Source organism: Orcinus orca, chromosome 13 (genome assembly GCF_937001465.1).
Source record: "Orcinus orca chromosome 13, mOrcOrc1.1, whole genome shotgun sequence".
Classification (NCBI taxonomy): domain Eukaryota; kingdom Metazoa; phylum Chordata; class Mammalia; order Artiodactyla; family Delphinidae; genus Orcinus; species Orcinus orca.
The window spans coordinates 420279-445506 of NC_064571.1; the positions used below are offsets into that span (position 1 = coordinate 420279).

A 25228-nucleotide genomic window follows, 5' to 3' on the forward strand; every position below is an offset into this window, starting at 1 on the left:
GAGCACGGGCTCTAGAGTGCAGGCTCAGTAGTTGTGGCTCACGGGCTCCAGAGCGCAGGCTCAGTAGTTGTGGCGCACGGGCTTAGTTGCTCCGCAGCATGTGGGATCTTCCCAGATCAGGGATTGAACCCGTGTCCCCTGCGTTGGCAGGCGGATTCTTAACCATTGCACCACCAAGGAAGCCCTACTGCTGTATAATTTACATAGAATAATACAATGCATTGTTTGCTTAAGTGTACAATTTAGTTACTTTTGACAAACGTGTAGTTCCTACCCACCACCACGACAGTTATAGGAAATGTCCACAGCCTTGAGGCCCCTCACGTGCCCTACAGCCCACTTCTTCCCCAGGGGCTCCCCCAGGGCAGTGCCTTCTCCTGGGGCGGGTGCTGTGGCTTCTCCCCGGCGCCCTCGGGTGAAGTCTCGGTACTTTGGCCTCCCTGAGCGCCTGTCTCTCCTCCGTCCTCAGTGGGTCTGCCAGGCTTTGTGCCCTCTTTTGTGCTGGGCCCCAGAAACTTGTCTGCAGGCAGTGGGGCTGCTGGGAGGCTGTAGACTCGCCTCATTCATCTCCCAGTGATCAGCATTTTTACTGCCTGTTGTCCTGTGTCTGAAACCCCCTTTCCATATATTTTGTCCGGGCGGGGGTGGGGGCGGGGGCGGGGTGTGGATCCAGTTGCTGCTCCTCCAGCATGGCTGAAGACAGTTGTCTTTATTTCCTTTCTAGCATTTTAATACCTGACTGCACTGGGACTGGCAGTACTCCACTAGAGTCAGTGGAGATAGTGGGCATCTTTGCCTTGCCCTGACTCCAAAGGGAAAGCTTCCTTTTTGCCCTGAATTGTGCTGCTTTCTTTTTTTCAGTTAGAATAAGGAAGTTACTTTATATTATTAGTAAGAGTTGTTTTTTTAAAATCATGAATACATATTATTATCAGGTATTTTTTGGATTCTGTGGAAAAGATTGTAATTTTTCTCCTTTAATCTTTAATAAGATGAATTACAGTAACTGACTTTTTATTGGTAAATTAACCTGGCAGTCTTGGATACCATTTGGTATTCTTTTTATATTGTGCTGTATCTGATTTTTTTTTTCCTTTTAGTATTTTTGCATGTTATGTCTATAAGTGAGGTTTTCAACCAGTATCTTATACTTTTTTTTTTTTTTAAATAAATGTTATGTTAGCCTTCTAAAATGAGTTTGGGGAGTTTTTCACTCTGTTTTTTGGGAAAATGTGTGTAAGATTAGAGTTATTCTTCCCTGGAATGATTGGTGGAACTTGCCAGTAAAACCATCTGGGCCTGGAGTTTTCTGAGAAGATTTTGAGTTATTAATTTTCTTTAATGATTATAGGACAATTTGGAGTTGCTTTTTGAGACAGTTTTGAAAAGTTACAATTTTCCAGGAGTCTGTTTCATCCAAATTCCCAAATATATTTACTTAAAGATGTTGATAATATTCTTCTAATATATTTTCATTGTCTTCATCATCTGTAATGACATCTACACCTCCTTTCCTGGTACTGGTTATTTGTGCTTGTTTCTTTTCTCCTTGGTCAGCCTTGACAAAGTGTGGTAAGTTTACTTGGTCTTTTCAAATTTTGGCTTTGTCGATCCTATCAATTTTATACTTACTGTTTTTCCTATTTTATTAATTTCTGCTCTTATATCTGTAATTACTTTTCCTTGGATTTTGATCTAATTTTCTCTGATTTCTCACTGATTCTCAGCCTTATGTATTTAAGATTATAAATTACCCTCTAAGTATGGCTTTACCCATACTTACCCTCTAAGTGTGGCTGCATCCCACACATTTTGATATGTAGTATTGATATTTCCCATTTCAATTAACTTTTTCTTTTATTTTATCCTGAAGAATAGACGCTTTTATCACTAGGTAGCGACCTCTTCCTCTTGTGAGGCTTCTGTATTGTCAGAGGTCACTTCCTTGTGGAGGCGTGCTCTTCTTTTCCTTCACTCCAGCCTTTGGGTACTCTTGTACTTTAGGTGTGCTTCTGATCAAGCATATGGTTTTCCTTTTTAAAATCCACTGTGACAATATTTATTTTTAATTGTGTGCTTAGTCCATTCACAGGTAATATATTTACTGATATTTTAGGTTTAAATTTACCATCTTATTTTGAGTTTTCTGTTTGTCGCGAGTTTCACGTTTCTTTTTCCTTTCTTGCTTGATTTCTATTCTTGTAGCTGTTACCCTAGAAATTACAAACATAATCTCTAACCTAATCAGGATTTGAGGTTAACTAATATTTGTACTTGTCCTCGATGATACAAATAGACAATAAAATGGAATTTTGAACAGTTAAACTGTTAACCGCCCCCCCACCCCTCCAACTTACCCTGTCATGTTTTCTCTCTCTTCTTCCTAACCACACAAGACAGTATTATTATCATTTTATATAGCCAGTATTTACTACCCTCTTAAACAAAATTTTCTGTTTTACTCTCATACTTGAAATTTTAGTTGGGTATACAATTCTGGGTGGGCATTTATTTTCTTTCCTCCCACTGAAGATACCATTCCACTGTCTCCTGGCTTCTGTTTTTACTGCTGAGAAGGCAGCTGTGAGTCTGTCTTCCCCTTAAGAGTATCCTCCTTATTTTCCTCCAGTGCTTTTAAGATCTTTGTTTTTGTTGTTCTCCAGTTTTACCGTGATATATCTAGGTTTTATTTATTTATAATTTATCCTGATTGTGATTTGTTTGACTTCTTGAGTCTGAACAGTATCATCAGTTCTTTTAAACAATCTGAGACATCATCTCTTCAGATGCTGTTTCTGCCCCTTCTGAAACGGTGTTAAAATGTATGTTAGACCTTCTCGTTATGTCTTCTGTGTTTATTAATCTCTCTTCCATAGTTTTATCTTTTTTTTGTTCTCTCTATTGTTTTCTGGATAATTAGTTTGGATTTATCCTCCAGTGTACTGATTCTCTCTTTAGCTGTGTCCAATATGCTTTTAAACTAATCCATGAGTTTTTCATTCTGGTTATTATAGTTTTCAAATCTGTACATTCTGTGTGGTTCATATTCATATCTGTAGGATCACTTTTTGTTACTTTACTATTCCCAGCACGTATATTCAAGTTCACCTTTATTTCTATTTCTTTTGTCTCTATTTTGTAACTATATCTTATAATTCCAGTACATTGCAATTTTGCAGTTATTGTACTGATGTTTGTTTTTTCCTTTGGTTCTTATTCATTGTGCCTTTTCTCCCCTATATGCTTGGTTGTTTTTTTATTGGAGTTCTCATGATCTTTGAAAAGTTATTTGCGGAGATACTCAGAACAGATTTGGATTTGCTTACATTAGGTCCCTCTGGGTGTTAATACTCAGGATCCTAGTTTCGTGGCTTGAGGTTCTCAGAATCAGAGGCCATGTGTGAACCCGGGCCGTGGATTCCTGCGAGGGCTGACCCACAAGTTCTTGAGGCTGGTTCTCCCTCTCCGTTTATTTTCCCAACTTCATTTAGCGCCAGGGCAACCTTCCCTCACATCCTTGGGGCGGGGGGAGGAACTGCGGGTTTACTTCTAGCTCACTCCCGCACCGAGGTGTAGATCTGAGGACCTCAGCCCAGTGTGGGGAGGCAGTCTCCTGTGTGGACCTGGACTTCGCTTTCTTCCTTCTTGTCCCGCAGATCCTTCGGGAGCAAAGCCGAAGAACCACATTGACAAACTGGCCTCAGGATGAAACTAGCACTGATGCTTTTAGTGCAGGGGCTGGTACACCTTTTCTGTAAAGGCCAGAGAAGTAAATATCTCAAGCTTTGCAGAACCTACGGCCTCTGTCCAAACTACCCTGCTTGTAGCGAAAAAGCAGCCTCAGACTGTGAATAACAAAGGAACGTGGCTGGATTTGGCCCATTTACCAAGCCCGCTCTGGTCCTCTGCTCACCTCCCTGTTTCTACTCTCTTCAGTTTTGAGGTGGTTACTTCCTTACCCTTTATGAGTACTTTGAAAAAGGAGGTAGTTTTTGTATTTTAAGCCAGTGTTTTTCATTTCATTGAAGACTGAACCTGCAAGGTACTGGAAACGGAAGCCTAGAGGAAAATACTGTGGAAGAATTTCTAATGTTATTATTATTTATTTAACAAAAAATGTTTATGGTTTTCATTTATGACAGGCATTATGCAAAGCATTCAGATAGAGGAGTGTTTATGGCTATTTATAATTGATCTATTTTAAGTCATTAATAGAAGCTTCTTTGGAAATTTTATGTTAAATATGTACTTACAGATTAATTTTTACTGTTTTATTATTTTGGGGATGGCATCACGTTGGGTCACATTTAGACCAGTTTCCCAAGGATGGTGTCCCCGATAGTACATCTGATGTGGTGAAGGTGTGCTGTTGTGTTGTTGTGTGGAGAGCACAGAAGCGTACGGTCCCGTCTCTGTCCCCAGCTGCGTGCCCGTGTGCCTGGGGACAACAGGGGTTCTATGAGTTTGAAAGAAGGAGGTGATGATCCTCGAGGACTGGCAGGGCCAGGCGTTCCGCTGAATGCACATTTATTAGTACTGCAGCTGCACAGTTACTGACTGCTCTGTTTAGGGGCTACAGGGATAAGTGTAAAGGTGTCCAGAGAATTTGATAGAGGATCCGTTTGCTGCTTTTTTCACTTGGAAGCCCAGATTTGCCTGATGAGAATAGTTACGCATAGAAAGTTGAGGTTCACAGGCGGTGATTTAGCGTACCAAAATGAAGTGGACCGTTCACAAACTATTGTCTGCAGTGCATCGTGCTGTGAGCTGCACCCTGAAGGGTGAACAGCCTGGAACAGCTGTGGGGGCAGACGCACCAGGTGGGAGGAGGGTCCAGGCAAGGACTCACGTGTCGGCTGCGACGGGCTTTCCCTTGCTTGTAAGTAAGTAAGGTCATGCCTGCGTCACCAGTTAGGCGCTTCTACGTGGGTGTGCACTTCCTCCTTACTACGTTAATGCTTTCCACGCCTCACGATCCGATTTCAGCAGCAGGGAGTCATGGAATTTGACTTAAGTATCTTTTAAGTTGTTGATACTCGTGCCTTCTCTCAGCAGAATAACATGCCATGTCCAGTTTGGTTGCAATTAGATGCAGCCTGGCAAGTGTGGGAAGCCGTGCCAGAAGGGCTCCAGTGTGTGAATGAGTGTGAGAGGGAATTAATGTACGTTCAGTGTTGTTTCTATAAAATGGTTTAAAGCACAGGTTGTTCTGATGGTTTCAAAGTACTGCCTTTGTACCTGCACGTTTGCACATTGTTTTATTACTTAAGTTATGTGTTTAGCATAGATAGCAACTGTTCACTGGTGAAAATACAGATCTCAAACTTTAGATTTATGCATATACCTTATTAAGGTATCATGAAGATATTGTATTAAATATTTAAATAATTGTTTTTTCAGCTACCAACCAATTGTTGACTACATCGACGCTCAGTTTGAGGCCTATCTCCAAGAAGAGCTGAAAATCAAACGCTCCCTCTTTAACTACCACGACTCTCGCATCCACGTGTGCCTCTACTTCATCTCCCCGACAGGCCACTCTCTGAAGACACTGGATCTCTTGACCATGAAAAGCCTGGACAGCAAGGTGGGTTTGGAAAAGGACCAACCATCGTGCTTCAGTTCATTTTAATAGTTCCAAGTTCATTCACTTGGGAACTATTAAAGTATCTTTATGATATATACATATGTCATAACTCTTATTCTGTGCATTTTAAAAACATTTGATAATTTTCAATTTTAGGATATTTTCCAGAGAAATTCAGTTTGGGAGATGAGATGCAAAGAAAAAGCATTAACATAAAATTTTAGTCCTTTTTTAGTGATTAAATTGCATGCCAGAATATGGGTATTCATTTTCACCTAACTATAGAATTTATTTGACACTAACTTTACTGTATGACATGTTAAGTGAGAAGCAGCTCACTGATGAAGATCAAGGTCTAAAGTCTCACCACATATTACAGTAAATTACATTTTTATTTCAACCGTATCCAGAAAACCTATTTTTGAATTTCTGAGCCAATGAGCTATGTATAAGTTCAGGGAGCTGTAAAATATAGTATCTACAAATTAAGTCACTTCAGAGTTTTTTTATTTCTTTAAAAGACAGTTAAAGACTACTGTCTTATACTAAAAAAGTCTCCAGGGTTCTCCTGTGACCTCTGATGGTGTGAGGGATGCAGCTCCGTTACCTGGCTGAGCATTTCGTGAGCTAGGACTGGGAAAGCAAGGGCATCTGGCCACTGCTGCTTTCTGTATGGAAGTCGGTGTGGAAGGCACGCGGGCCAGCGGGTGCAGCGTCGGTGCAGAGACGGGCTGGCTTCTGACCAGTGCCACAGTCCCCAGGCTGTGACGGGCCTGGAGGAAGCTGATGTGAGAGTCTGTTCACCTGATCGGATGTTCTGACCATTTAGCCGGTTGTTTTCATAGTTGAGTCTGATACAGGAAACCCATCTTATTCAAGGGACATAAACGCAAGAGCGCACAGCTCTGTCTCAGGCTGCGCTTGTCTGGTGGCGGCAGAGGTGCCTGCAGTACTCGCTCTGCCACCTAATCGCCCCTTGTTCCTGGCAGGTTTCTCCCCTCCGAGCGTCCGTCTCCCTGCCTCTCAAACCAGAACCAGGAGAGTATCTACCTCGAAGGCAGGTGTGAGGGTGGACTAAATCGACAGTGTGTCTTGTTCTTACTACAGGGCTCCACGGCTCCCTCCACGTGGAGAGTTACCTGCTGTGCGGGTGGTGCCACGTCCCCCTCCGCCAGGGCCACTGTCGTGGCTGGGCCAGCCCTCTTGGTTCTTAGGGTCCCAGGATGCACATCAGCAACAAGCCTCAGGGGACTCCGAGGAGCAAGGGTTGTCCCTACGGGTCCTGAGGGCACACAGCACACTCAAGGCCACACGGTGGGGTGGGAGTGGGGGGGAGGGAGGGAGGGGTCGTGAACCTGGGCTCAGCCTCTATCAGGGTCTGAGGGTGAGGCATCTGGGGTTTCACAGGTTCCCCCTTTGGTGGTGACTTTAAAGCACTAGCGTGCAAATTGGGGCTGGCAAGGGAGAGGCAGGTTGCTCCAGGCTCGGCCATCTAGGGTTTCTGAAAGGGGGTCCTCCAGGCAGGGCTGCCCGGTTCCTTACCTGATGGTAGCCAGTAGCTATGTCCGCAGCTGCCGTGGGTTTATTCGAATGGATGTCTTTGAAATAGATGCCTCAGCAAAGGTCAGTTTCAGGCGCATATGCTACAATCAAAAAGCTTAACGTCATGTATGTACACTGGCCTGCTTCTGCTATTAATAGTGGAATCAATTAGAAGTTACTAACTTGGCATAATTTATTGAATATCTATGTATCAATATTATATGATACCAAAATCAAGAATTTGGCATCAAATTTTTATATACTTTGACTAACTTATCTTCAAAGCTGTTTACCCACAATTGCTGAAAAGTTTATTTCATGGATAGTTGGAAAAATCTTTACCTCCTTTGGAACGTATTTAAGACCAATAAATCCAAATGTACACAGTAAATCAGTGTGAAATTGGAGAAGAAAAATACATTTAAGAATAGAAAAGGAATTATGATATTTAGTTTTCACTTGCATTCTGAAAATTACATTGATAGCTCACTCTCTGGGCACACATGACTACTTAGCCTGAAGTCTTTCACTAAAAACGAACTAATAACCCAAAAGACCTATAAACCCCTGAATTTGTGGAGATATCACTCTTCGGTGGGGACGTTAATCATACGGAACTAGCGTCGCAGGTCAGTTGGTCTTCAGGACCCCACATCTCTTCCTCTCAGGCCAGTGATAGGACTTTTAAATAATGCTGAGAAAGGGGGACTTCCCTGGTGGCACAGTGGTTAAGAATCCACCTGCCAGTGCAGGGGACACGGGTTAGATCCCTGATATGGGAAGATCCCACATGCCACGGAGCAACGAAGCCCGTACGCCACAACTACGGAGCCTGCGTTCTAGAGCCCCGCGAGCCACAGCTGCTGAGCCCATGTGCCACAACTACTGAAGCCCATGCACCTAGAGCCTGTGCTCTGCAACAAGAGAAGCCACCGCAATGAGAAGCCCGTGCACTGCAAGGAAGAGCAGCCCCCGCTCAGCGCAACTAGAGAAAGTCAGCGTGCAACAATGAAGACCCAACGCAGCCAAAAATAAAATAAAATTATTTAAAAAAAAACAATGCTGAGAAAGTTATTCCTTTGAGTCGTGAACGTTTTTAGTTGGTATTCGTAAAATCTCCTCCTTTCAACATCTGGGTAAGAGTCTGACAATGGGGTGCAGGTCAGATGAAGTCACTGGGAAAAGGGACCTGCTTAAATGAGAGGCAGAAGGAGGCCCTTGGCCTGTTCCGTAGGTCTGCTGAGATCAGTCACCCTGATTAATTAGTGCTTAGAGTATTAAGAAATAAAAAATTCTTAATAATTATGCAGTGGATTTCAGCTCACGGCTTACATTTTATTTATTTTGTGTATGATGGAATTGTCAGAGACTGAGAGAAGAAAATGTGAGATTTCTAAACCTGAATTCAGATGAAAGATGAACTTTATAAGAGCTGTGCTTTATTTATTTATGTATGTATGTATGTATGGATGGATGGATGGATGGGTGGATGGCTGCGTTGGGTCTTCGTTGCTGCGCATGGGCTTTCTCTAGTTGCGGTGAGCGGGGGCTACTCTTCGTTGCGGTGCGCGGGCTTCTCATTGCGGTGGCTTCTCTTTTTGTGGGGCACGGGCTCTAGGCCCGAGTTCTCCAGTAGTTGTGGCACGTGGGCTCAGTAATTGTGGCTTGAGGGCTCTATAGCGCAGGCTCAGTAGTTGTGGCGCACGGGCTTAGTTGCTCCGCGGCATGTGGGATCTTCCCGGACCAGGGCTTGAACCCGTGTCCTCTGCATTGGCAGGCGGATTCTTAACCACTGTTGTCACCAGGGAAGTGCCAGAGCTCTGCTTTTTAAAAGCAGTTATTGTAAGGCCAGCATTTGTAGGAGTGGTTGTATACGATTATCTGGTAAAAATGAAGCCAATGATTCTACGTCAGGAGTTGGCAAGCTTTTCCTGTGAAGGGCCAGGTAGTAAGTACTTCAGGCTTCGCAGGTCATGGGCCTCTGATACAACTACTCACTTCTGCTATTATAGAAAGAAAGTGGCCATAGGAAATATGTAATGTGTAATGAATGGGCCTAGCTGTGTTCCAGTAACTCTTTATTTATGTAAACAGGGAGTGAGTGGACTGTAGTTTGCCTGTCCTCTGATCTAGGTCAAGGAAATTTGTCAGGGACTGAGTGGTTTTGAATGCAAAAGCTTCAGGATTAAAAAATAAATCCTCAATCATGAGATTTTGTTTCTCTTTATTCTTAATAGGTGAACATTATACCAGTGATTGCCAAAGCAGATGCAATTTCTAAAACTGAATTACAGAAGTTTAAGATCAAGCTCATGAGTGAATTGGTCAGCAATGGTGTTCAGATATACCAGTTCCCAACAGATGATGAAACTATTGCTAAAGTCAATGCTTCAATGAATGTAAGCTCTTAACTGAATATTATTTCTGTTTTACATATGAAAAAAGTGATTTATAAGTAAGTAACGCGGCTACTAATGTATTTTCACTTCTGTCTTCCAAAACAAGGTGAATTTTGAAAGAGTCCAGTATAGGGAAATGTTTTATTTTCTAGAGTTGGAAAAGTATAATGAGAATATATTTTTGAGCATTTTTCTTTCCTCCCTACTTTCACCTAAATGAAGTGATACATCTGTGAGACCGGGCTTCATCTTTTGTGGAACCATATTTAATTGCCTTAGAAAGATTCCTTTCTGTCCTGTCTTTAAGAACATGAGAAGACATTACGGCCTCCCTCAGAATGCTTTAGGATCCTAAAATCTTTAAGGAGAGCTTTCTAATCTGGTACTGAAGCTCATTCTCCCTTACAGGGTCACAGGTACATATGAAATATTCACATACTTTTTTTAATATTTTAATACAGAATATATTTAGTATATTTTAATTATACATAACTTAATGTGACTGAGGATGACTAAGTTCTTTGTGTTACTTGAGGCTACCAGATTTCTTAAATACTTGGTTATATTTTGACGGATCATGGGTTTTGGAGTCAGACTTTACCATGTGTTCTTGTGGGAATTATTAACCTCCCTGAGACTGTTAACTTATCTATGAAATTGGGTTAATAATACCTGTCTTAAGGGTTGTTGTGAGGATACAGCTTTGTTCACTGCCTGACACAGTGACATTCAGTACCTGTTTGTTCCATTTCTCCCCTTTTTTCTGATTTTTTCATACTTTGTTCATGTTAAGATACTTAAATATATAGAAAGCTGACTAATGTAAAGGGAAGTGATATTAATTTCTGTGTGTTAAATTGTCTTTATATCTAATTTGTTTTTTGTGCCCACCTGGAATAAGTTTTCAGAGGGGTACAATTAAGAGACTAAATATTGTCAATTATTAAAATATTAAACATGATACTGTTTACATTAGACTTTTCCCCTACATTAATCCTCAGCTTCAGACAGGACGGTCTACTCACTGCTATTAAATCCAGCTATCGTATCTTTGTTCAAAATCTTCTCCTTACTATGCTAGTTCTTCCTATTCTGCTTGATCCGTCTCCAGTTTGGGTTGTGTCTTCCTGCCCAAAGAGACCTCTCCCTCCTCTAAATTTCTATAACATTTGTATTTAGCATTAGTTTGGGACTTAAATATTATTTTATATTTGTGTTATATATGTAGATATACACTATATATAAACACTTTGGTTATATGGGGGGTGTGTGTGTGTGATTTCCTCAACGTTATCTTTGTCTTTTAGGACCAAGATAATAATGAGGGAAATGATACCTGTGCTAGAATTCTGTTTTTGTATTCTTGCAGCAAAATAGGAATACGTGTGGGGCATGCTCAGTAAATAATTCTCTCTCTAGGGCCTGAAGATGACTCTGTAGAACAGTTGGCATACACGTGAACAGCTGTGAACACATATTCACAGGGCACATTTTAAAAGCTGAGGCACAGCAGATCATTTGGCTTTAACACATTTGTTATTTAGTAAATTTTCTCTTCTCTGTTTTTACTGGTATGAGATGTGATTGATGTCCTGGCTCCTTTCCAGGGACACTTGCCGTTTGCTGTGGTAGGAAGTATGGATGAGGTGAAAGTTGGAAATAAGATGGTCAAAGCTCGCCAGTACCCTTGGGGCATCGTACAAGGTAAAGGAGATAAACGAGGATATGTGCGCTGCCTGACAGCCTGAAAGTTGAATTTAATGTGTTCTAGGAGGTGATGCTGATTTGGGGTTATGATTGGCTGTCAGAAGGGTTGGCTCTGTTCTGTTTTAGCCACGTCTGCAGAGGCGCAAGGCACAGCCTCCCTACTTCCTGTCTTAGATCACGTTACCTGCCCAGGTGCACCAGGACGTTCAGAAGGTGGGAGTCACTGGTCGGGTACTTTGAACAAAATTTGAGCGTAAACAGTATTGTTTAAACATAGTACGTAAACTAAGTACTAGATAATTCTGTGACACAATAAACCACTTTGTAAATTTATATATTTTTACTCATCAAAGTATTGCCAACTATTTCCCAAACAAACCAGTCAGCCAAGTAATAATTTTTAGCATTTGTCTAACTCTACAATGAGTAAGTAATTAGCACTTGACTGGCTCATTCATTCATGATGCCAACTAATGGGGAATGGATTACCCCTGCTGGTACTGGTTTCCCAGTGCTGCTTTTTGTGTGTGTGTGTGTGTGTGTGTGTGTGTGTGTGTGTGTGTGTGTGTGTGTGTGTGTGTGTGTGTGTGTGTGTGTGTGTGTGTGTGTGTGTGTGTGTGTGTGTGTGTGTGTGTGTGTGTGTGTGTGTGTGTGGGGTACGTGGGCCTCTCACTGTTGTGGCCTCTCCCATTGCGGAGCACAGGCTCCGGACGCGCAGGCTCAGCGGCCATGGCTCACGGGCCCAGCTGCTCCGCGGCACGTGGGATCTTCCCGGACCGGGGCACGAACCTCCGTCCCCTGCATCGGCAGGCAGACTCTCAACCACTGCGCCACGAGGGAAGCCCCAGTGCTGCTTTTTTTAAGTTGACAAATTTTGTAATTAGTGGAAAATATTGACAAAACTTAACATTTTTAATGTATAGAAAATATAAAGGCAATAACTGTACTTAAAACTATTGATCACAGTAACACATGTGACGCAGAATCACAAATGTGGCATGGTGTGACAAGCATTTGATGTTTACAGCAGGCACAGGTGGTGTTCTCAAGTGTGCAGAATTTACCACCTTGAAGTTTTAGTGAAAAAATATTACACACTCTTTTCAGGTGGTATGTGAAACGTCCTAAGGATGGTTTATAAACTGTTAACAAAATACTAGTGAATGACTGGAGCACATGGTACAGAATAGAATGTATTTCTTTCCTATTTCCTGTTTATCCTTGGCTACTAAATTTAAGCAAACCTCTGTTAATCAATATCGCCTATAATTCGGTGTGTGTAATACAAGAATTGCTTCCTTGGTTACTTGTATGAAACAACCATAGCTGTTAATCAGACTGATCATTTCGCTGTTTGGGTTATTTCAAATGTGTTTTCATTTACTCGTCCATTCAACAAATACTAATTATATGTCAGGATTAAACATCGGTGTTGCTGTTTTCTGTTTTCCGGCTAGTGGAAAATGAAAACCACTGCGACTTTGTCAAGCTCCGGGAGATGCTCATTTGTACGAACATGGAGGATCTGCGAGATGAGACGCACACGAGGCATTACGAGCTGTACCGGCGCCGCAAACTGGAGGAGATGGGCCTCACAGACACGGGCCCAGAGAACAAGCCGCTCAGGTGAGCAGCCAGGGAGGGAGGTGGGGTGGGCCTCTCCGTCTGCCCAGGATGACAGAGAGTCTCCCACATCGGGAGGTGGCGCCACCTGCTACGATTAATGACTCTGCTCTCCGTGCCGCCCTCGGAGGTCTTTGTCCTTACCCGACTCAGGGAGTTCGAGTAGAAGGGAGGACACAGGGCAGAAGCCCAGGATTTCAGCATCCGCTGAAGTGAGTAACCAAAGGAAAAATCTCTCATTATTTGGTTTTATTTTTGTATTTATGTGAAGAAGGTGAAAGAGTATTGATTATTATTTTAAAAACCTGGACTATGAATCATATTAACTACAAAGCTGTTGTTTTTTATCCTGATGAAAGTTTTGGAATGACTAAACTTAGGAAAATATCTTGTAAAGGAAGCACTAGTTACGGGCCAGCTCTGGTAAAGCGATGATTTTCTCTGCTGAAGAGAAAGCATCTAGCATTGGCTTCCCTTCGTGTTTCCCAGGAGGCTTCACTTCTCGCTCTTTCAAGTCTGTGGGTGGTGAGGGGTCCCCACGTGCCTGAAGGAGACGCGGATCCTGAGTGACAGCAGGCGGGGCGGCCTTGCGTGCTGGAGGAGAGGGATTCAGGTGCCTGGTGGCTCAGTCATCAGTCACCTGTGGAGGACTCAGAAATGCAGGTTCGCAGTTTCCGGGTATGGAGCCGAAGAATCACATTTAAATGAAAATTCCCACTCAGCCCTTCAGCAGACACTTCCTGCTGGTCACTGGCCAGGTGTGCACCGTGGGTGCAGAGAGGAAGATGCTCTTGCCCTGTGTGGTGATCAGGGTCTGGGGGAGTGAGGAGGCCCGGGCAGGAGGCTGCTGTGGGCATCCAAGTACGAGCAGACAGGGGCCTGTGCTGGCGTGGCAGTGGCGGAGGTGGTGAGAAGCATGGCTACCACATGGGACTGGAAGGTGACGTCAACATGACTCTCTGATGGTCTGGATACGGATGTAAAGGAAAGAGGAAGCCAGGGTGGTAGCTGCAGTTACTGTTTTCCACCTGAGAACCTGGGTGAACGGTGGTGATGTTCATTGTTATGAGCAAGACAGGGGAAGGGGTAGACTTCCTGGTGGGTAACTGAGAAGTTTGGGACATGTTACATTTCAGTTGATTATTAAATCTTCAGGTGAAGACTTAGAGGAGTTTATTTCATAAACGAATCTGGAGCTCGGGGAGAAGTGAAGGCTGAGATGATAACTTTGGAGTCAGCAGTGAATAATACTGCATCTAGTGTTCGCAGTGCTCTAGGCTAAGTGCTGGTGAGGTAATACTGAATGAGACTAGTCCTGGCTGTCGTGGGGTTTATATTCTCACGGGGAGGGAGGCCAAAACCAAACAACTAATTGCACAATGAATTATGGTTGTGAAATGTGCACGAAAGGAGAGGTGGTGTATCATGGGGGGAGGGCATCTGGATTTAATCTGGAAAATTAGGGAAGGCTTCCTTGAGGCACTTATTGTTCTGAGCTTTTACTACCTGGGGAAAACAGAGGAGACATATGCAGAGACCTGGAAGGCAGAGAGAGAAAGGCACCTTTAAGTCTCTGCAGGAAGGTCGGAGGAGCAGGGCAGCCTGGTGGGGATTTGGTCTTTGTCCTCGGGGAAAGACACAAAGTTTGAAGCAGTGATACCGATACGGTATTTGCACTTAAAAGATCACTCTTGGCTGCAGTGTGAGGGAGGGGTCGGAGGGTGTGCAGAGGTGCTGAGGAGCTAAGTACCAGCAGCAAGGACAGAACTGGGCGTGTCTGAGAGGCGCCTAGAAGATAACAGTGAAAGAACTTAGTGACTGTTCACATGCAACGAGGTAAAGGAGCAGAAGATGCCAAAAGAAGACTTCTGCTGGCCTGGATCAGTTCGGCAGGCAGCTGTACCCCTCACAAGGTAGTGTCTCTGGAGGCGCACTGGCTGCTCTGTGGGGCAGGATGGAGGTTGTTAGCTCAGCTGGGACCTGGGGACTTAGAGTTTCCTCTGAAACATCCAAGTGACAGTGTCACATAGGCACTTTGGCTGTTTATCTGGAGCTCAGAGGAGAGAGGAGAGGGCTGGGCCAAAGGGATGAACTTCAGAGTCACAGACGCTAAGAGGTGGTTAATTGAATACTGCGTATGGGTGAGATGCCTGGAGAGAGAAGTACATTTGGAAAGAAAGGTGCCTTGGAAACAGCCTTGAGTCCGTTGAATGTGTGTCAGCAGAAGAAGCAGACAGAAGCGGTTGAGAAGCCTAGGGTAGAGGAAGGAGGAAACCAGCAGGGTCGTGTCGCGGAAGCCAAGTGAAGAGGGTCTCAAGAAGGAAGGGAGAGGTGGCCGTGTTGAAAGTGAGAGGGTTTTGCTGTGGAAGTACAGCAGTGTGATACAGTCCAGTTGCTCCCTTGACCGTTCTTTGACAATAATGAGGAACACGCCATCTGAGTCAAAAAGGACGGCACAGGCCAGGGCGTGCAGATTTTTTTTTTTTTTTTTTTGGCGGTACGCGGGCCTCTCACTGCTGTGGCCTCTCCTGCTGCGGAGCACAGGCTCCGGATGCACAGGCTCAGCGGCCATGGCTCACGGGCACAGCCGCTCCGCGGCATGTGGGATCTTCCCAGACCGGGGCACGAACCCGCGTCCCCTGCATTGGCAGGCGGACTCTCAACCACTGCACCACCAGGGAAGCCCAGGGCTTGCAGATTTGAAGGGAGAAAACCAGTTTCATTCATGAACAAACCATTTCCAGCCTTCCTTCCAGGAAGGGGGATGTCCAGCGGGCCCAGCTTAGGACATGTGCCCGTGTTCTGGCTGGGTGGGTGTGAGCCTGACTGCCCGTCCCACCAGAATGCATCCCGCGGGAAGAAGTAGCTCTCCAAAGGTAACCAGAATAATAATACAACAGGAGAGAGAGATGGTGGGCGGGCACTCAGAACAGCCATTTTTTAGCATTTCCTCAGTTTGGGGAGCGTCTGCCCACTGGACAGGTGAAGAATGGAAAACTGGGAAAGGAGGCTCTTCAGTGGAGGCCAGGTTACAGAGTGGGCAGGAGCAGTGGCTGCAGGTTGCTTGCAGAGGACAAGCAAGAAGGCCGGGGGCTCGAGCTCAGTGTGAGGGAGGCCCTGCCCACCTGCCCGGGAGCTGGTGGCCCTCTGCTCTGCCCAGGCCTGCAGTCCTGATGAGATGGGATTCCTTGGGTCAGGCGCAGCAGAATCTTCTCTCCTCTTGGTGCTTTCTCATTTGTGAATAAATTATTTGATAAAATTCCTGTAGTTCTTTATAGCCTGAGGTCTAGGAAGGTTTCACCAGTGTGGTTTTAAGAACTTGTATTCTGTTTTCTTAGGAATCTTCCCATTTAATTTGGGATGTGTACAACAACAGTCACTATAATTTGGTTGGCACGTAAAATCTGTCCCTCAGTATTGTATCTATCAATAAGAACAGTTAGTTACATGAGCCTGTTAGGCTGCGCTCTGCTCTTTATGGCCCGGCCTTTCTCTCTGCAGCCCCGCAGTGTCTCCATCTCTGTTTCACTTGAACGGTTGTGCTGAGTCATGGTTTGTGTCCCCACGTACCCACACCCATCTCATGCTTGTCATGAGGTCCAGGGGGTCGGCATTATGTGTACCCCTGTAGTCTTAATTAACTGATGTTTACTTATTTAAACTTCATGAAACATGCTTTTATCAACCTCAAATCCCCAAGTTATTTTAGATGAACAAAACCAGTCTCGTTTACCATCACTGAAGTGCTCTGGGCCCTCAGAGTCTGGAAGGGAGATTTGTGTGGTATTTTAGAGTTTCTTAAGTGTTTGGCATAATTTTTTGTGTCATAACCTTTGTGTCTTTCTGCACTTGGTCTGTGGTGGACGCTCATCAGGCCTGTGAGAGCTGCACCTGGAGCTCAGGGAGGTCCTGAGTGAGGGGGACGCAGCGGTTTTCCTGATGGGCACGAGCAATCAAGGATGCATTTTCTTCCTCTTTCATTTTCAGCTCTGCCTTCAATCAGTGACGTTTGCAACTAGGGTAGGATGCTGCATTAACTATCACGGCAGCAGGAGAGCTCTTTTTCATTCTCAGATCCATGGCAGTCAACAGTGGTTGCATTAGTTTCACAGCCACTCCTTGCAGGCCCTCTCAGAGTTTCATTACCACCTTTTGAAAGACAGTGCGGTCTCTTTCCTTGCAGTTGGCTCTGTGAGTTTACCTGTCACAGTGGGCGTGTGTGATGGATGCAGAACACGCGGGACCAGTGTTTCCTCTTTATCTCTTGCGGAGGCATCACTGTAGCCGGGATTTATGCTGGTTAGGGTTACAGGCTTTGGAGCACGTCTGATCAAGTTCCAGCCCCAGCTTTGTACTTGCTAACTCTGTCCCTCTGTGCAGGTGACTTTACCTCTCCGAGCGTCGTCTTCTTACCTGAAGGACAGTGTTAGTGCTTTGTTCTTCATGGCGCTGCGGGAATTAGTGAGTCCAGACCAGTCCCTGCTGGTAGCAGCTATTCCGCAAGTGTTTGGTCTTTTCTCTTTGCCAGGTGGCTTGATTTTCCTCCTGAACAATTCAAGTGCTTGTGTAAGTAAATTAGTGAGAACTTTTTAAAACTTTGATTTGACATGATTTAAATACATTATTTAAACTAAGTTTGCCACTAAAGGCTGTCAGTCCAGTGTAGGACCAGTGAAACGTGGGCGAAGGTGACCTGATCGATTTAGAGGCTTCTTTAAAATAAGACCAAAACAAACACAGAAAAACAAAAAACCTTATAGAAAGTAAAATGCCTCGAGATTAGAGGCATTTACGTGGCTACCTAGGGCATTCCGTACATTTATGAACTTTGCTCTTAAAGACAATGTGTAGGATTGTTCCTCCTTGGAATACATGCTCTGAGTACCACACACTCATGCTCAGCTGTAAGTGCTATGGTATAACATTTCTTCCTTTGTTTTTCCTTAAATTTATACAGTTCTAGCCATGAAAGATTTCTCCAGTTATAAGATTAGTAAAATTCCTGAATTTCATCACATTTTAAATCTATTTAGCTATATTTTTATAAGTAATAGAAATTTCTAACTGTGACACAGCTGGAAAGTGAATCTGTGTTCCCTGTTAAACCTTGGGGATATTCTCCAAGTGAGCTGAAATGGAAGGGCCCTGCATTGCCGGATATAAGGTCTGTGGTTCTTCTGAAATGCCATGAGTAAGACAGGCAGGCACTGGCCGTGGAGTTCCAGGACAGTCCCTGCGCTGCTTGGTTAAACTGGCTCTACTTCCCTGCAGTTTCTATCATTAGGTGAACATCTGTGAAGAAACCGAAACATCTGGAGGGCTCTACTGGATAGCTGGGTTATGGAGATGCTGTTAGGAGAGAGAGGCAGGTGGGGTGTAAGTGCCAGGAAGAGGTATAAACAAAGAGCCATGGAAGTGCTTGGGAGGAACAGTGGATTCCAGCTGGGGAGACTGGAGAAGCGAGGGACAGGACTAGTGAGTAGAGGGAGGGCTGGGAAATGGGCAGTGGCTGGAGCATGAAACGTGTGGCACGTCTTAGGAACAAAGGTTAGGTTGGTACAGCTGAAACCTTAGGGGGATTGGGTCTGTTGGGCCAGATTGTGACGTTTCTTAAGTGCTGCTATCCTGTAGATAATATAACTAATGCAGAGGAAAAAGATAAGGAGATGTCTGTTTTTGGTGGAAAAATCTTAGGAGTGGCAGGAAGGACGAAATGAAAGAAAGAGGAACTAAAAGCCTAGAGCTCAGCTGGGAGATTATTCCAGTAGCAAAGGCAGAAAAGCACAAAGATCAAGTTGGGCTGAACACGGTGTCTGCAGAAATCAAAACAAGACGGGACTGAAGTGATGTTGGGGTCTTAGGCTGAGCCCGCAGAGCCTGGTGATCGGACGTGGCAATGAAGGGAGGGGAGGAACCAACAGAGGTGGAAGGAGGAATCCATCTGGGGTGAGATGAGCACCTCTGGGAGCACCGGCAAAGCAAGGACCCGCAGACAGATCCGCGCTCCCTGGAGCCACGTGTGCTGTGATGGTCACAGGGACTAACGCGGACCTAGTGTTCGCAAGTTTGTGATGTAATCTCGCTAATATGAGAGTACCATAAATAATTTTTCAGTCTTCAGGAGACCTACGAAGCCAAAAGACACGAATTTTATGGTGAACGTCAGAGGAAGGAGGAAGAAATGAAGCAGTTGTTTGTGCAGCGTGTGAAGGAGAAAGAAGCCGTATTGAAAGAAGCTGAGAGAGAGGCAAGTGCGCTGGTTTGTTGGGATGTGCAGTTATTTGGGGTGTCCTGTTAACCTGGGGATAATTATCTCAAGAATTCCGAGATGGTTTTGAAAACTAGTTGTTCCTTAAAAGCAGCTGTTGTATTTTAACACATACTCTTTGGATGCAGACTTCCAAAAAAAAGCATAGGCTGGAAACAAAAATTTTTGCCTTTTTGAACAAGGTATCTTCCATTAGAAGTGGTTTATCGAGGACTTGTAAAGAATTAGGTTACTAAGAAGCATTTTAAATACCTTAACCAGGAGCCAGAAGTGTTTTAGCTGTGGCTTGATGAAGCCTTTTCTGAGAGTTTTGAGTCCTTGGGATTGTTGTTTGAAGTAGGTGACTCTGAGAGCTGTTAACTAGCCTTTGAGTTTGAAGTCAGGCTTCCTGGAGGTGGGTGGTCTGGGCAGCCTGGGCGCAAAACCATCCGCAGTGAGTTTGGTTTGCTTCTGGTTCTCCAAGGATCAGTTTTAGTTTTACTTGAGTTAAGGTATTTTCTGTAGACTTTACTGTAATGGCTGCTTTTAAATAAATGGCCACATTTAAGATGAGGGTCAAAACGGATGAGCTGCAAAAAGGAATCTCTAAGAGAAGACAGAAATGTTAATACAAATGAACTTGCGATGTAAGAGTTCCTGAAGAGTTATTTGTAAAGTAATTTAATGCTACAAATTTATTATTTTAAGTACCCTTATAGTACTTGCTATTTCAATAAACTCTGTAGTAAGTGGTTTTGTAAAATAATCTATCTTGTTTATAATTTGAATTTTGATCTTTATTTTGAAAAAGTTCAAACAATGGGAAAGTTAAAGTACGGGGTACCTGTGTCCCTCCCCACACCTAGATTTAGGATAGACATTTTGCTGTCTTTAGTGTGTGTGTTTCCCTGGTCGTCTGAAAGCTGGTTGTAGACATCACAACACTTTATCACAGGCACTTTCATGCATCTCTGAAGCTCAGGTGCATTTTCCTCCATAACCACAGTACCAGTACTACACCTAAGAACAGGAATAGCATGCCACAGACTCTCCTAATCCCCAGTGCACAATCAAATTTCCCCACTCGTCCCAAGATTGTCTTTTATTGTTGCTTTCTGTTCGGTGATTTTTTGTTCTTGAACCAGAATTCAATCTTAGGTCTCATATTGCATTTGGGTGTTCTGTTTTGTTCAATCTCTTATTTGAAAACAGTTCCTAGTTTGGAGTTATTTTTATTTATTTAAAAATATTTATTTATTTATTGGCTGTGTCGGGTCTTAGCTGTGGCACGCAGAATCTTTCGTTGCGGTGCATGCATGGGCTCCTCTCTAGTTGTGGCACACGAGCTCAGTAGTTGTGGCATGCAGGCTTAGTTGCCCCACGCCATGTGGGTTCTTAGTTCCCCGACCAGGGATAGAACCCGCGTTCCCTGCATTGGAAGGCAGATTTTTAACCACTGGACCACCAGGGAAGTCCCTGGAGTTATTTTTAAATACAAATATTGAGGAAGGAGTTGTGATGAGTAGGAAATAGGGTGCTGATTTTTCTTTTGATTAGTAGATGCTTCTCTTGTAAGAGTTTCTCTCTCATACATCATGGTTCTCAGTTTCTCCAGTGAGGAGAGAAGATGTAGAAGTGGTTTATAGTTGAATTTTAATTTTTCAAACCCCACATAAGAATATTTTGCTTAAATGCATATTGTTTAAAAGGAAATTGAAAATTCAGAGTGACCAAATGGTTGAAAGAAAAAGAGAAGTATTATTTGTCAGTAGGTGCTTCATAGATGTTTATTTATGTGATTCAAGCGGTTTCGTGTTAAGAATATTATATTAAAACTAATGAAGTTAGTTTAAACCAAGTTGTCACAAGAGTTCTAAACTTTTAATTATATAGGTTTAGAAGCAGATTACTGGCCTGTTTCATTAATATTACAATAATATTAGTAAGTTCCCTCATGACCAGTTTCATCCTGCAAGGCTGGTACGTTAGAGTCAGGTCTGGTGCAGGGCATCTGGGGGTCATCTTCACTCGCATAACTCAAGAGCCATCAGTTAGGACTTCCCTGGTGGCGCAGTGGTTAAGAATCCACCTGCCAATGCAGAGGACACAGGTTCGAGCCCTGGTCCAGGAAGATCCCACATGCCACGGAGCAATTAAGCCCATGTGTCACAACTACTGAGCCTGCACTCTAGAACCCGCGAGCCACAATTACTGAGCCCGTGCTCTAGAGCCCACAACTACTGAAGCCCGCAGGCCTAGAGCCCGTGCTCCGCAACAAGAAAAGCCACCACAATGAGAAGCCTGTGCACCGCAATGAAGAGTAGCCCCCACTCACCGCAACTAGAGGAAGCCTGCACAAGGCCACAAAGACCCAACACAGCCAAAAATTTTAAAAAAAATTTAAAAAAGAGCCATCAGTTGAAGGACCAAGGAGGGCCATATAATCTACCGTCAGTGTAAGTGCAGTTTTAGAGGGAAAGGAGGCTTTTTAGTAGTTACACTGGACAATAGGTAGGTGTAAACCAGGTCTCTACTGGGCAAAGTGGGACATTCAAAGCTAGTTACATCAATAAGATACTGGCAGGTAACCCAAAACGTTACTTAAGTCTGTATTAGATGGCCTTGTTATTAAAATATCCTTGGCAATTCACCTTTTGTATGAATTTGGCGGATTTTCATGTATAGTACAGAGTTAGCTGAAAATGCAGTGAGCGTCAGGTAACTAGAGTAGGCAGATGCACAGGACAGATATCATGTCAGGATACTGTTTGAATGGCATCTTTGTTAACATCATCCTGGATGCACAGCCCTTCCCCACCACAAGAAAAAGTGCACTTTATATTTATCCCTCAGGTGAAGTGCATGACCAACATTAAAATGTTACTACTTCTGAATTTTATAGGCAAGTCTGTTTTTTGGTTAGTTGTTCACTTAGTATTTATGCCTCTCCTGTTTCTAAAAGTATTCTAGATAATTTTCAGTAAACAAGTACAGCTGCACTAGAACCTGGACGTGGGGAGTCCAGGATGAGCAGCGAGGTTTGCACTCAGTGCAGCTGAGCCGCAGCGCTGGGTGCTTGTCAGTGACACTTCCGGGGTCTCCAGCCAAGTACAGAGGTCAAAGACACTGACTAGTTTGGCAAGAGAGGAATGTTGTCTCTGGTATTCACTTTTTAAAATGGATACTTTAAAAAGGATCACTGAGCAACAGCATGTATAGTGTCCTTAGAAGCAGGTTTACAAGAGACAGCAGCGTACCACATTGGCCATAGAGGCTTCAGAGCATCCGTGAGTAGTTTAACAGCACAGAAGAACTTGAAAATGTGTCTGAGTTGAAGGCCTTGTAGTGAATATTGGAGCTGTGAGCGAGCGCTTCCTGCAGGTGGAGGAGACTGTCACTGACGAAAGCCATGAACTCCACAGAATGTGAATAAGTCACATGCCCCCTGACCCCTTTCTAAGACGTTTTTCTCTTCATAGTTTTCCTGGAATTTTTAGTCAACCTCATAAATGATATATGAAGTACTCCATAACCTTTCAGGATATTTAAGGATATAAAGTGTGCACCCTCCGTTTAAGTGTCTGTCAGAGATGTATCTCTGTTCACATAACGTAAATCTGCCCTGTGGCCTCTCTTTCCAGGCGTCACCCGCCAGCTGCCCCGCTCCTCTCCCAAATCCACGGGGTGCACGCATGCTCAGAGAGCTGCCAGTCTGTGTATTCATACCACCGATTTATGTTTCTTTTTATAAAGAACATGCTTCCTTCCTTTATAAGGAACCACTTACATAAGCAAATACTAAGGAACTGATCCCTCTGGAAATGACATCCTCAGGAATAAGAGAATCTTCGGGCCTTACTTCATCTGTTTCAACCCTATCCTGTAAACTCTGCCATCAGGGTTGCCGGTTCACTCGCCAGCCCGCTCCGTATCTGGAACATCTGATTTTTATTAGGAAGCAGCGTAGCTCTCTGCCCTCAGCCTCTGATGAATTTCCTCAGTGATCATAAGCCATCTTTTCTGGAAACCAAGTCCTACTTTTTGTATAAATGTTAGGTTGCTGCCCAGAACTGAAAATACTAATTGAAAATTTATCTAACCAGACCAGAGAGCCAAAAACAAAGCTATTTTTTGATGTAGATTCTAGATGTTGTGCTTGTGTTCCTGGCACCACAGCAGATTCGTAAGGAACCTGCTGAAGTCTCTAGATCTTTTTTCAGATAAACAACAATCAAACCAGGGAATTCTCATGTTGTACTGTTATAAACTTTGGCAAAACTCATTTTAATGACTGCACCGAGTGTATTTAGCATAAGTGAATTTTAAAATGTTCTCTCTCTTAGAGACACAGGTATATTTTCCCAATTATGGTGTACACCCAGCCAGTGCAGCTGACCCTTGAACCACCTGGGTTTGAGCTGCACGGGCCCATTTATACATGGATGTTTCTCACTCACCGATTCCACAGGACTGCACCGGTGCATCTGTGCTTACGGAGCTGTGACACACGCGAATCTTCAACCAGCGGGGTTTGGCGTCTTCAACCCTGCAAGGTTCAAGGGTCAACTGTATTTTTATGTATAAAACTTTAATCTAAATTCAGGACTTTTTGATTTAGTTTAGATTTCAAGAAGGTGAATGACCGTGGGAAAAACATAACAGATTTTAAGGTTCTTGATTTAAATTGACACTTGCTTTCCAAACAGGTTCACCAGTATAGTCAACAGCTATTTCACTACCACGTAGTAAATTTATTTGGAAAATAAGGGCTTTTTTCCCTCTTTTTGATAACTTGCTTTTGTAATTTGTCCCTCACTTTTATTAAGAATGGATTTTTGAAACTTTATTTGAAGAGGCTTTGTGGGGAAAATGTAGAGCAAAAGAAAACTCTAAGAGGCCAAACGTTTAAAAAACTGAGGTTTGTGCATGAGGCTGTTTTTATGTTTTGTTCATGCGTTTTTTGCATGGCAGCTCATTCAGAGTTAAAGTTAGAGCAATTCCACATGTCACTGTGCAGGCCGCGTGAGCAGGGCTGCAGTGGGGAGGTGCCGGGGCATGGGCTGCCCCAGCACGTCCCTCAGCGGGAACCGTACTTCACTTCACAGCTCCAGGCCAAGTTTGAGCACCTTAAGAGAGTACACCAAGAGGAGAAGCTGAGGCTTGAGGAGAAGAGAAGACTTCTGGAAGAAGAAATAATCGCCTTCTCTAAGAAGAAAGCTACCTCCGAGATATACCAAAGCCAGCCCTTTATGACCCAGGGTGGTAACGTGCGGAAGGACAAGGACCGCAAGAAGTAAGCGCCCCCCACCCCGCGCCTGTCTCACTGCCCCGACCTTCAGGGCGCTTCACCCTGTCTCCTTACTCCCATCTGCTCCTGCAGCTAAAGCATCAGTTCCTTGAGAGCAGAGAGCTTGTCCCTCTTGCTGTGCTGATTCCCCAGCAGCTAGAAGGGCACCTGGCACGTCTTCCGTGCTCTGTGCATCCTTGAGTGAAAGTCTGAAGTGAATGAACGAACGAAATAGAAATCTTCAACACGTAAGGGTCAGCGACCTTGGGACACTGGCTGCTCCAGGGCACGTCTAGTAACTGCTGACCACCCCTCCCCCCGTTAGTTATGTCACATTTCATGCCTGACAGAGGCTGTATATTGGGGAATCATAGACATAATAGTTGATTAAAAAAAGTAATTCTTAGGTTTACTTTTTTAAAACAAATTCTGATAATGATTTTATGAGAATTCTTATTTTAATAAGGGAACCAGGCTATCGATTGGAACTCCTGTGCTTTGATGTCAGAGCTTGTGAAACGAGTGGTGGACGTAAAGATGCAGAGGAAGGTAGAGAGGGCCCCCGTGCATCGGGGCGGCCTTGGTAGCAGGCGGGGGATGGTCCCAAGGCTTGTAGGTCTGGGGTATGTGTTAAAGACAACGTAACCAAAGTCTTAGAAAATAAGGGTTTTTTTCCTTCCTTTTTTTCATTTATTTCTCCCACTTAAATGTCCTCATCACTTTGCCTGTTTGCTCGCTCTGTTGAGCACCCAGCCCCCTCCACGTGGGGAGCTCAGGTTCTCCCGTGCCCCAAAGGGCAGCCCTCAGGTTTATGACCACATCATATTTCAGACTGG

The 25228-nt window shown here is 44.0% G+C and overlaps 1 protein-coding gene and 1 long non-coding RNA gene across 7 annotated transcripts in view; one reads left to right on the plus strand and one right to left on the minus strand.

Moving 5' to 3' along the window:
* SEPTIN10 (septin 10) overlaps positions 1 to 25228 on the plus strand; it is a 53333-nt gene that overhangs the window by 27013 nt on the left and 1092 nt on the right. For both annotated transcript variants that reach the window (XM_012535946.3, XM_049695727.1), the window contains exons 5-10: positions 5401 to 5587; positions 9367 to 9528; positions 11136 to 11232; positions 12693 to 12861; positions 18973 to 19105; positions 24211 to 24398. In XM_012535946.3, the coding sequence (XP_012391400.2) occupies positions 5401 to 5587; positions 9367 to 9528; positions 11136 to 11232; positions 12693 to 12861; positions 18973 to 19105; positions 24211 to 24398 (936 nt within the window). The remainder of the gene's footprint in view (positions 1 to 5400; positions 5588 to 9366; positions 9529 to 11135; positions 11233 to 12692; positions 12862 to 18972; positions 19106 to 24210; positions 24399 to 25228) is intronic.
* The window catches only part of LOC117195798 (uncharacterized), a 44529-nt gene that overhangs the window by 5570 nt on the left and 13731 nt on the right, over positions 1 to 25228 (minus strand). For 2 of the 5 annotated variants that reach the window (XR_004475608.2, XR_004475605.2), the window contains exons 3-4: positions 23563 to 23651; positions 5775 to 7230 (exon numbers count right to left, since the gene is read on the minus strand). This is a non-coding gene — a long non-coding RNA (uncharacterized LOC117195798). Of the gene's footprint in view, positions 1 to 5774; positions 7231 to 23562; positions 23652 to 25228 lie in introns of those variants that run through there. The other 3 variants (XR_007470755.1, XR_007470753.1, XR_007470754.1) reach the window with 3 other exon arrangements.